Here is a 12,993-nt window from a genome sequence, read left to right as displayed (position 1 = left end):
CAAATGGATAGAGGCTCAAATCTCACTTAGGAGAAGAAAACAGTCAGTGTGCTTACTGTATCATTAGCAACTCAGAATAATTTGCATCTGGTTGTCAGCTGCATCTACAGCTCATTGCTGGAACAAGTGACTTTTAAACTCTTCAAACAAGGCTTGTCCCACTTTTGACACTGGGTCACGGCCAGCACAAGGGAACCCTAAACCTCACAGAAACCTTTGGGAGCCACTACATAGAAACATTTAGCACAGCTGAAAAATAATATCAGGACATCCACTTGCAATAAGAGGCATTCTGTCAAAATATTTAGTTAAAAGCCTCAAAGAACTCTACCCAAAATGGTGCTAGAGTTTGGAAACATACCACAGAAAGAGGGTGAGGTGGAAACTGGAAAGCTCTTTGAAGTAGTGCAGTATCCTAGGACTAGGGGACGCGGATTAAAAAATGATTCATAAAAGGCTTATGCTCAGACACTGGGAACTTTGTGGAACACCCCGGAGGAGTGGTGGGTCCACGTTGAGAAAGAGCCTATGCGAATGCACAACTGCTTAGCCAAATAATCACTGGGCTGGGGTAATTCATGGGTTGATTGTTCCTGTGCACAGGGCTAATCTCAGCTCTATCAGTTATTTACTTAAAGTACAGTCTGGATACTTTCATCATGGCTCAATTGGTTCCCAAGGTTTTTGTTGGCACAGTGAAGAGGAATCTCCTCCTCTCTGCACATTCAGTTGGGTGAGAGGCTGTGCAGTCCTTTTCACAGGGACTAGGCAACGGTCAAGCTAATCCATTACCTGTTCACTAGGCTCAGATTAATGACAGTATTACCAGTTTCACAAGTTACTACACATCAGCTGAATTAAGGTATCTGCTGTGAGCCCGTGAAAAATGAGAGCTGGTATTAACAGAGACTTAAACGAGAAATGGGCCAACACTGCATACAGGTGACTACCACAGCTTCCTTGCTATTGCTCCTGCTGATGCTTGTTATTGCACAGAAATTTGACAACAGATCTAAGATTCTGAAAATATCTGATGCCAGATGTGTCAAAGGAAAACATGGGGCAGTCCTAACAAAAGTCAATGTGCAAAACTATACTTCAGGGTAGAAATGCCTTTCTTTTGCTAGTTGCTGACCAGGTAATCTTGAGAACCCAAGAACTGATGGATCTAGGCAGTCTATCCCAGGCAGCATAGCTACAAATACCATTTACTACTGAAATGTTCCATAGTATATACATACTCTTACACCTGCACCCCCATCCAGTCATCTAAATATCTTTTCAGCCAGAAGATCCTTGAAGTGATGGAATTATATTTCATTGCAATTAATTCATTCTTCCTCTTCTGTGCAAAAACCACAGATTCCTCTCAACCTTGCAGCTTTATTTAAAAACTCTTGAACAAACTCTTATCCTGATTCTTCCCATTACAGCTGTGTAACATCCCCAGGAGTTACAGCCTATTTTATAGGCAGCCGCTGACAAGCTGTGCCCATGCTCTGCACTGAAATGACACAAAGTAGTGCAGCTGCAACTACAACTGGACCAAGATCAATCCAAGAAAAGCCAAAAGAGCAGCAAAGTGGGTTTGCAACCAGGTTGCTGAACTATAAGGCTTCCAGGCAGCTTGGAGCACAGGCAGAGTGAGCTTGCAAAGGACACAGACATACCCTATGCCACAGAAAAAACAAAAGAGAAGAGATCAAGCTCTTACGCCTGCCTAGCCTGCTCGATGGGATCGTAGTTGTCGAGGTAGTTGAATCGGATGGTATCTGTAGGATGCCTGTCTGATGAACGCCACGGTGGGAGCTCTTTTTTCTCCTTGCTTGTCCTCCTTCCTGGCACAGGAAGTTTTGCTTCTGGGATGTTGCTTCTTACCGGTTGCACATCAATAACTACAAACTCATCTTTTGAAGGAGTCTGAAAAGAGAGTTTAAAAGAAGAAAATAAATTTTAGCCTATAATGAAAATGAGATTTATTTTGCTTAACTTTAGACGTCTGAGAATTTGGTATTGACTCAAAATTAGTCTCTCCAGGCTCCATTATGGGCAGTGGATGGAAATAGGCACCCTGACAGTGCATGTCATCACCCACGTCCCAGAATCTATATTAAGATGAGCTGAGCTGCTTTTGAGATGCATTGGTTTCTCTCTATTAACTATAGAGGGAGTCTACAGGGGAGTTCAGTTAAAATTAGAGGGCTGAGTTTTGAATTCAGGGGAGAAGAAACCCACCCTCACAGCCCCACAAACCAGGCATGGCATCAGGGAATCTCAGGAGAAAGCAATGGCTACTGAGTAATCCTCCACCTCCCCAAAATGGCCCTGCCACCTTTGAAGAAGAGAGAAAGACACACCAGGGATTATAACAGGCAGAATGGGTGCTTTTTTCCTTTCCACTAGGTAAACAGACTCTGAAGTGTCAGCAGGGGTGATGCTGGGTACCCCACGTCTGCTTATCAGATTGAGGCAAGCTATCGTATGCTCTATAAACTAGGGAAAAAGGGAGGGGAACAGCCTTGACCGCTGGAGAGGGAAATTTAGAGGATTACTCCAGAACAGCCTGAAAGGGTAGCAGGATGAGACCTTGGTCATTGCTTCTCCTAACCAGTGAGACTTTCACTTCCCCCCTACCAGGGGTGGATGATGGGAAAGTAGAGCGCATGGCAACACATGAGTTTAGATTCTAATTTAAAATGCTACATCTTCCATTTTACTAGTGGGAGATTACAGAAGGATAAAGAGGCAAAGGGCTTAGGAACGCAACCAGCCCAGTTTTCCCACTGGCCCCAAACATCTCTGGAGGTGGTAGGTATGTACCTTTGGTCTCGTGACATGCAGCTCTTTCACCATCTCAATGTAATGTTTCTTCCAGATTCCTTGCTCAAAGGGTGTTGGAGAGAAGTTGATGTACCAGCCAAAACGTAGGCATTTCAGCATCCAGAGCTGATCCAGTTCAGACAGGTACTTCCAGTACCAGCTCACCTACAAATGCCCAGTTAGTTGAAAACCTTGGGGTTTCAAGCATCCAAGACTGCAGCTAGAGACATCTGTGCTGTGGATGCAATTCCCCTGTGTTCTTAAACTAGTACAATTCTTCACCACTGTTTATGCTCCATTTAAACCTTTCATTAAACCATTCAAGGTCTTCATGACATGCTCAGTGCCTAAGTGTTAGCTGAGCTCCAGCACAGTGTGAAATACTCCAAAAATCACAGGCCATGAGGAAAGATTTCAGCTCGTTTCGAGCAACTTCCTGCACTTCTACTCAATAAGCATACAGTAGTTGGAATAAACCCTTTGTTTCCACTGAGAAAATAGCATCAATAAACTCCCCAAGACTGATAGACCCGTTCTGAACATTTTCTTCCTACTCATATTCTGCTGTTATACTCCATCACACAGTCACCTTGCGTGCAATGCTTCTTCCAGCTTAAAGACAAACATCATCTATTGGCACTGCCATGCTTATAATAGCAGCTGTCCAATGATGACACAGGTAGCACTGTAAAGACCTTTTTTTCAAAGTAAGTAATTTCCTAACCTGTCTTCTCCCCGCCTGTGAATTAATAGTGTGAGCTGCATCCATATAAAACATGAAATACTGGAGAAAGATACTACAGCAAGCTTTCAACAAGCTGAGATTTTGATATATTTGTAGTATTATATGGAGTACTATGTTAGTGCGGTAATAATGTCACCAATACCTAAACTTATTCATTCAGAACTACTTTGGGCATCACCTCACAGCACTTAATCTCATGCAAACATATTTTTGGAGTCTTAGCCACTGTGCTCAAAAGCACATCTGTAACTTCTCTGCTTCTCCACATCCAACACTTTACCCTCAAGTGTTTTAAAAGATCTGTTTTTCTTAAAGCATCATGTGCAGTTCTTTGCAAGTAGCACAAGCCAATACTTCTCAAAGCAGTTAATGATTCTGCACACAGTGCAAGGTACTTTAAAAGAACATGACTTTAAGAAAGTACCAGGCCTCTGTCTTGGGAAGAATCAGTCTTGTAAAGTGCCACATTTTAAATGCCTTAGAGCTCAGCATCTAAAATTACTCTTCCCTTTTGTAAATCTTGGCCAATCTGGCTTAATTTAGGATCTGTGGAAGCGTTGCATTTGGTCTCATACAAGCGTCACTAAGCATTTGGCACCAGGCTGCCAAGTCAGAAGACATCCTTGCATTATGAAGAACAGCACCGGTATGTCTTTGCTGAAAACTAGTGCTGTTTCCTTTTTTTTTAACTAGCTTGACCTGATTTTCTGAACCTTAGGTATGTGTTGGTTGGCTTTTTTACCTGTGCACATCGACAGAGGCTCCGTGGGTCCAGGAAGGAAAAGATGTATAAAGAGAGGACTCTGGGAAGCCTTGTGGTAAAATCTAGAGCCTCGGTGGGGACTCGATCCTGTAGCTGCTTGGCACAAAATTTTTGCTGTGATGGGGAGCAGCGTTCCAACAGGTCCACCAGGATCCTCCGCCTCTGACCATCTGTCCACTTGTCAAACTGAAAAAAGGAGTTTCAGGTTCTGAGAAACCGGAGATTCAGCTTCCTAAAATAAAGCGCACATTTAAGGCAAGGGAAAGTGCATAAGCAGCAGCTTCTGGTGACTCATTCAAGAGCAAAGCACGTAGGAACTGGGAACAAATGGAGAGGCTACATGAAAAGAAACTCTGAAGCCACATAACATGTGATTTATAATCCTCAAAGGATCCAGGATGGCCTAGTCCAGGACACACTCATGCTCACAAGACTCTTTGCTCCTGGGACCGGCTCTGAGACTTGGCTTCGCTCATGGAAAGGAGGAGACTCGGATCTGTGTTTACAGGATCAGGTCCCAAATTGCAGTGAGTTCACCGCTGATTCCTCATCTATCCTGACACTTCTATGGTCCCCACTACCGCAATATTTGAGTGCCTCACAATTTGTAAAGTATTTATTCCCACAATCCCACTGCATATGAGAGAAATCCCCACTACAGAGAAGTGGAGCGAAGAGAAACTAAATCAGCCGCCCATGTCTCACAAGGAAAATCTGCGGCACAGTAACGAAGATTTTTTGCAGCATTTCTATGCTTATGACAGGTATCTAAAGAGGAGGATTGAAAGGGCTGTGGGAAGAAACGAGCACTTAGGTAACCACACAAGCATTTATCGCTTTGCTATGATGGCAACAACAACGCTGCGTTGAGCGGAGCGGGGCAGAGCTGTGTAAACAGGGTGGGAGCAATGGTGGTGGTGGCTGGTGGTTAACTGGTGTTGATAGCAGAGGATGGAAAGGGCCCCGTCAGCAGGAATCTCCTGGGAGGAGACTGACCTCATCACCACAATCTGTGCAATCTGTCTCAAAACCTGCAAGAGCAGTCCTGGCTGCGAGGGTAGCGCAGAGTGCCAGGAGGGAGGAAATGTCGGAGGACCCGGCGTGGTTAAAGATGGCTTTCTGGAGGTGAAATACAGATTTTGGAGAAGTCCCGCTTCATCCTGCTTCCTAGGACAGCAAGAGCAGCCTCGACCCAAACTCACCTTCTTTTCAAAGGGAAAACCGACCTGTTTGGGGAATTCCCCTGTTTGGGGAATGTTGCTTTTCCCTGTTTGTTTCTTTCTCACGCATCGGCCATCCCCAAAACACGCACTCGGCTTTCACAGGATTGTTTCCTGAAGCCAGCTTTCCACAGCTGACAACTTGCTCTCTACACAGGTCAAATCACAGCACATTCATTTTTGCATTTAACCTCAGGGCATTAGAAGTTCTTACTTAAATGTGACCTCCAAAAATTAAAAATAATATGAAAAAACACACATTTCTTTCAATATTTTTTTTATTTATTGTGGGTAAATGGCTTAATGTCCAATGTCCCTTCCTTTCCCTTTCAGAACAAAACACACTAGAAACTCAGATTTTTTTTTATTCTCTGCTTCCCCTGCCCCAAAATCTACGGTCAAGTGGAGAACTGGCAGAATAACAGTTTAAAATATACTGTGCAGATGAAAGGTAATTGAGAAGTAATTTCTTTCCAGATCATTTGAAAAAACTCTTTGTTTCTTTCTTTATTTTTACTTCGATGTGTTTAATTCCAGTACTGGAGAATAAACTCTAAGAAATAAATAGCTGTTCTTGCAAACACCTCTGCAAGACCTTTAAGAAGGTCAGCATGAAGAAAGGGTGGAATTGGCATTCCTGAGGTCCCGGAGAGATGAAAAGCCAAATAGAAAAAAGCTCTCAAATGTCCATGCCTTTTCAGACACAAAAAGCAAATTAAGGAATACACCCTCTTCCTCCCATCCCTGTTTTGCATATAACTTTCACCTCTAATGATGTTTAGCAGAGTACTAAGGAAAAACTGAAGCAGGACCTTTGGATTTAGGACTTGGAAACATGTTTCCTGAGAATAAAACCAGACAAAGGTGTACCAGAGGGGAACAGAGGAGGTTCTGCCTGTGCCCTTCTCACCCTCAGCTTGATATAAAAGGCTTTCTCTGTCACATGGGGAAGGGGAAGGCTTCTGCTGCACACACTCCCCATTCATGATCACAGCTACATCCTCTTCTCATTAAAACAAGCCGCAATCACCAATTTGCAAAGATAAATTTCTCCCACATAAGTTCCAGAGACAAGGGAGTATCCAGCTTACTCTCTTCCACACCAAGAGATTAAGTGAACTAATCAAAGCAAATTTAGCTTCTGTTTAGAAGGCAGAATATTTGCTCCTGTTTAACTCTTCCCATTCCGCCACGGGTTTTGCAATAAAGCAATTCCTTCCAGCATCCTTAGCCCATGCTTACACTGCAAGGGAAACCCCATTTAAATCAGCGCCACACAGTCAGGAGCATGGGAACACACAGCTTCTTCTCTACTGCATTCAGCAGCAGCCAAGTAGTTAAGTAGGCATAATTTGTCTCTTTTCCAGTATTAACAAGCTTGTCCCCATCCTACATTTGGCTGCCTTTCTCCACAGTTCCTCCCCTTGCATCTGATTACAGCAACCCAACCAGTTGGACCAGATTCCCCTTTTCAAGGTGCTGCACCTTCTCTAGCCGCAGCTAGGAACACTTTTTCCCTTTTCCGTGCCTTTCCCCGAGCCCTAGCAAACAATGTCTCCCCAGGGACTGTATGACATAAGGTTACACTGGCAATGCAGAGTGCTCAGTCCCTGCTTCTGCGATCAGTTTACAATTAATCCATGAGTGCACACACACAAATAACACAGCCTGACACTAAGGGGAGAGCCCAGGACCTCAGCGCCAAAGTACAGAGGCTCTGCCGCTTAACCTAAAGAGGCCCCTCTCTGCTGTAGGAGACAGGTTGTTTTACTGACTTAAACTAGCCACTGAAATGGGACATAATCCTCATCTCCAGCCCAGCGTATCGACGTGAGTTCACAGGGTTACAATCACACGCAGGCATCCCTGTGCTCTGCAAACGTAGGACCCGATTCGCTAGTCAACGAGGCTCTTTTGCAGAATGGCTTGCAAGTAGATGGAGATGATTCACTGAGGGAGAAGCAATTTTCCCCTCCCGCCCCAGCCATCTTCTCCCAGTCCTGATAAAGGGATTTGTTGGAGACCTGGGACCTGGGTGAAAAGAAAACGGATGAAGCAGACAGGCACCTGATATCCATGATACACTGATCTACCCAACCAAACCCTAAACATCCCTGCCACCAAGCAGCTCCGTGTCAGTAATTAGCAACTCGCCCCTAAGATCTGTTGGGTTCTGCTTTTGCTACCGTAGTTAAACAACTAAACCTGAAATTTTGCACGAGGAGACTCCTGGGAAGACTGCTGAGGAAGGCAAGCTGGCAGCCTGGTGACATGAAGCACCCCTGGGCAGGAGCCATGGCTCCTGCACCTTGGCACCTAGGATGGGTCAGCTTCTGGGCAAAGAGGTGTCCTCTTTACACGTCTTTTAGGTGGGGGTCTGCCGTGACTAGGTGTCCTGGTTTCGGCAGGGATAGAGTTAATTTTCTTTCTAGTAGCTGGTATAGTGTTATGTTTTGGATTCAGTATGAGAAGAATGTTGATAACACACTGATGTTTTCAGTTATTGCTAAGTAGTGTTTAGACTAAGTCCAGGATTTTTCAGCTTCTCATGGCCAGCCAGCAAGAAGGCTGGAGGGGCACAAGGCGTTGGGAGGGGACACAGCCAGGGCAGCTGACCCAAACTGGCCAAAGGGGTATTCCATACCATGGGACGTCATGCCCAGTATATAAACTGGGAGGAGTTGGCCCGGGGTGGCATGGATCACTGCTCAAGAACTAACTGGGCATCATCGGTCAGTGAGTGGTGAGCCATTGCTTTGTGCATCACTTGTTTTGTATATTCCAACTCTTTTATTATTATTTTCTTTTTTTTAATTGTTATTATTACCATTATTATTTTCTTCCTTTCTGTCCTATTTAACTGTTTTTATCTCAACCCATGAGTTTTACTTTTTTCTTTCCCGATTCTCTCCCCCATCCCACTGGATGGGGGGAAGTGACTGAGCGTCTGCGTGGTGCTTAGTTGCTGTCTGGGTTTAAACCACGACACCAGGGATGGGATTCAGCTGCCCAAACACCAGTGCTCTGCATTGTGGGGTATCCTGCAAAGCCTAGAGGTGCCACTCCAAAGGTGACAATTCTCTGCAAATCCTGCATCATATCTGCCATGGTATCTGCATATGTCCACAGTATCATACTCTCACCCTTCAAAACAAGGTGGCTGGATCCAAACCGTGTATTTGGCATGGTTCCTGGCTCAGGCTAATGTCCAAATTGTGTCTGAACAATGTCTAGAAGAGTGCTACCGACCCAGGCCAAAATCGTGCCAGGGAGCGTGCTAACAATTTCATAGTGTGGATGAGCAAGTTCCAGTACCTGGGAACACTCAGATCTGCTGTATAAATTATTAGCACAAGATGTAGCCCACAGGGTGAGCTGAATCACTGTCTGGGCTTCCCTGACATGTCTCCATCTCATTTGGTTGTAACGGAAGCAGAGACACTCAGATCACCTGGAGACACTGAAACTTAGGTGTCTTAATCTACAAGTTCAACCCCAGCTTCATTGTCAACTTATTAGCCTGAGTGTCAGCATGATAGCACTGAGTATTAAGGTAGAGCAAAATGCTTTTATGTTTTTTAAATTAATGGGAGGAATTTTTGGCTTGCAGAACACAGAAGAAAGGCAGGCTGAGAGGCAGAATGTCAAGGCATCTGCCCTGGGTGCAATACAGAATAAAAGCAACTAGAATAAAAAAGAAAAATTAAGAGAGACATGTTAACCCTTTCACAGTTTAACCATCAGGAGGGTTTCAACTGAAAGACAGCAGCACAATTTCTCTTTTATACATATCTCGATAGCATTTGGGTAAAAGAGTTGGTGTAAAGAAATTCAATGCAAATGCCTCCAGCAGGATCACAGCCTGCAAATACTCAGGTATGGCAACAGCCATGTAAGACATGCAGTCTGCTGCCACTACACACCACCACTGCTTCCACCCTGTGCAGCAATAATACTTTGTTGAACTGAGCACAATCTGAGACAGCCAAAAAATTGTAGAGGGTCCGATCATGCATCTTGCATACTGCCCTTTGGGGCTGCCCACCAGCGCAGAAAACAGAGAAATAAAATCCCTTTGGGTCACCTAGCTCATTGCTTCTCAACCTGTGTTTTATGGACTACAACAGCCTGGGAGACATCAAAAAAGTTCTGTGGCACAGCTGGAAAAAAATAACTAAATGAAAATGCGCATACATAGTCCCTGAATGCATGCAAATAAAATCAGGAAGCGTAAAGTAAACAATGAGCATCCAAAGTTTAATCTAATCTTTATTTGGCTGTAAAGGAAAACCACTGCGGCAATGCCGCACAAGGCAACCTGTTCTGCTTTCCCAGAAGGCCGGCTGGTCCTTCAGTGTAAAAAGGTTGAGAAACACTGAGCTAGTTCATCTCCTGCCGCAAGGCAAGATCCACTCTACCTAAACCATTCCTGACAAGTGTTTGTCTAACCTGTTCTCAAAAAACTCCAGCATTGGAGATTCCACCACTAACCTCTAGGCAAGCTATTCTGGCAGTGAATTATCTGTAGCATTGGATTTTGCTGGTGTCTGAATTGCGACTCCATCACTGCAATTCAGCCCATGATTTGCTGACCTATCTAATGTGAACGCAGAGATCAGATCATTCCCTTCTTCTTTTCGGACATCTTTTGTGTGTCACTGGAAAGATATTACTAGGTCTTTTCTCCATCTTCCCTACAGTAAAGGGATTGTTTTCATATTTTCTGGACCTGAGACTGTTTTTACATATGACTTGTTCTCAGAAGTATGCCCAATTGATCCTCTGCTTTCTCAAAATGCAGGGACCAGAACTGGGGATGGCTCTGCCTTTCAGACAGCCGTTTGGGATATTTCCCTTTACTACAATTATAAGACACTGTCACCTTATAGTCAGTTTGTGATCCACCATAATTCCCAGCTATTTTTATGCAGAACTGCTGCATACTTGGCTTTTCTCAGATCTGCAGTTTTTGTAAATGTCATTCTTACATGCAGCACTTTTTACTCGTCCTCATCAAACCGCATATCATTTCATTCTGATTTCTAATCTCCAACGTTCATTAAAACCCTTCAAGCCTGGTGTCACCTGCAGATGAGTATGTACTTTCCATTCTATCACCCAGATACTACTGAAAATACTTAACAGTTCTGGACTTAGGACAGACTTCAGCCTTCCAGTTTCATAACAAAGCATTTCCAACTACACTGAATATGGGTTCCCAGCCATACAAACCCACCCTTCAGCAGTTTCATCTGGTCCGTACTTCCTGAGAGGGCTTTGAGAAGGTCATGTGAATCAACGTAAAAACTCCTGCCCAGACCACTGTGACTTCTTGACACAGTTTCTCTCAATCTCAGAGTGCTCTAGGCTTTGCATACCAGATATTATAATGCCACAGGCTTTGAAGGGAGTTAAGAGCAGCTTTTGTGCTTTCTGCAACCATTTCATTGGTATGATGAATGACAGAAGCGCAAGGAGAATTAGCTCTGAAGGAGCATGATGAGAGCTACTGATCCAGTGTCATATGAAGGGTCAGAAATTTAACCTTTCAGAAGATGATTCAGCACTCTTATGTGTGTTTGCAGGAAAGTTGTTTCCAGATTTTGGCTCTTTCAGTGGGGGTTCTAATAAAAACATTTTTGCCCTTTTGCTGGTATATCCCATGGGCATTTTAAAACATCCAACAATTTTCAAGAGACAGGTTTTAGGTCTGTCAGTTACTGACTATCATGCTAAAAGTTGTTTTTTGAACAATAATCATTCAACTATTTTGTTTTCTTAGTGTCCATGAAATTCTTTACTATCAAAATGCATGCATGTCAACAAGTTATGGAAAGCATATTTCTTATAAAGATGAATAATCCTTATCAGCTTAAAATCAAAATACTTGGCTGTAAAGACCAGTTCATATGCAAAAAAATTTCCATGAGTGACCTATTAGGCATAAAGTGTCAAATAAAGTTACTGTGCAAATACTCTTTATCAAAGAGTGCTGACAAGGAGCATCATTTCTGTATTTCTGTTTAGCTTGTGTATCATATGTGACCTTGTAACTGGTTCTTTGGTTCCATTTGTAAAGATGTGCACAAGGGTCAACCATACAGTTACTACTGAGCCACAGTAATACATTCAGCTGAATTCACTCATCTATTGCAAAGAAATCCCTGAGTCTGTATTCCTGCTTGCATAGGAGACTGAGCAGATTACGGCTGCTTTCCCAGAATGGCCTTTAAATAGATTTTGCCGTATAAAAGAGAAAGCACAATGCGATATTTAAGGGGTGAGCTGAGGACTAGGGCAAATCTTGTGCCATTGCATGCTCTGCCATCAGCTTCCTGGGTAGGTCAATTAGAGTTGTATTCCTTTCAAGCAGCCAGCTATGTCTCCCTTCATAGGCTATGGAAAGAAACAGACTTCTCTAGAGGGCTGATCTTTCATCCTACATTAAGTGAGATGAATTATCCTCTGGAAGTACCACTTTCTCTCTGTTGACTCTACAAGGAGCCTGTGATGACCAGACCATCCAGGCTTAAATATTATGTTTCAGACATACACACCCAGCCAGAGAAACCCCATCCTGAATGCCTAACTTGCGGTCATTTGTGGTTGGGGCAGACAAATTCTATCTCATCTTTCTGTGCCTCATTTTCTTATCTGCAAAACAGGGTGACAGCACTTTCCTGTCTCATGTTGGAGCTGTGAAGATAATGACAGTAAGAAATTGTGAGGTGCTCAATGATTACAGTATTAGGAGCCACATGTGTGCACTTGGTAGATAACATGTCATTTATTACAGGTTTCAAAGACCTGCTAGCAGGCAATGGTAATACCTAAACATCCAGTATCTTCTTTGAAGTCTTGACAGACTTTTCCCAGGGTTTCTTATCCCATTTCAGATCACTCTGATGATGGAATATGATTTCCCAAGTTCAGAGCTTACAGAATGTGGGCATTGAGGGAATTTACACCTTTACATTCCTCATAAGTAGAGCAGTTACAGCTCACTTTCACATCAGGAAAATTAATCCCTTTTTCAAAATAGGATAGGTTTTACATTCCCATTATAGTAATCTCTTGATCAGTTCAGAAATCTAGCTGTATTTGAATATATATTTAAAGAGAAAAGTTTACCCATTTTCCAAGTAGGGCTCTTCTTTCTTTGAATACCTATAAAACAAACACACACAAATAACACTGAATATTTAAAGGGGATTCCATATGTCCTAAGAAAAATATAGCTTGAAATACAATCTACAAAATATAAACAGAATCACTGAATGGAAGAGTTTGGAAGAAACCTGTGGAGATCTTTTAGCCCAAACTCCCTGCTAGGGTCAACTAAAGCAGGTTGCTCAGGGCCGTGTCCAGATGGGTTTTGCATATCAATCTTAACACAGCCAGACCATTAGGAGTAAGACAGTAAGACCAGTCTTCGTTCCCTGGCC

At 43.3% G+C, this 12,993-nt stretch overlaps 1 protein-coding gene across 1 annotated transcript in view; it reads right to left on the bottom strand.

Moving 5' to 3' along the window:
- FBXO16 (F-box protein 16) overlaps window positions 1-12,993 on the bottom strand; it is a 38,425-nt gene that overhangs the window by 14,006 nt on the left and 11,426 nt on the right. The window contains exons 3-6 of the mRNA XM_049819284.1: window positions 12,680-12,715; window positions 4,308-4,514; window positions 2,821-2,985; window positions 1,715-1,920 (exon numbers count right to left, since the gene is read on the bottom strand). Of these exons, the coding sequence (XP_049675241.1) occupies window positions 1,715-1,920; window positions 2,821-2,985; window positions 4,308-4,514; window positions 12,680-12,715 (614 nt within the window). The remainder of the gene's footprint in view (window positions 1-1,714; window positions 1,921-2,820; window positions 2,986-4,307; window positions 4,515-12,679; window positions 12,716-12,993) is intronic.

Source organism: Accipiter gentilis, chromosome 16, assembly GCF_929443795.1.
Source record: "Accipiter gentilis chromosome 16, bAccGen1.1, whole genome shotgun sequence".
Lineage (NCBI taxonomy): Eukaryota > Metazoa > Chordata > Aves > Accipitriformes > Accipitridae > Astur > Astur gentilis.
The sequence above is the reverse complement of the archived record's forward strand: the minus strand, read 5'-3'. Positions and strand labels throughout refer to the sequence as shown.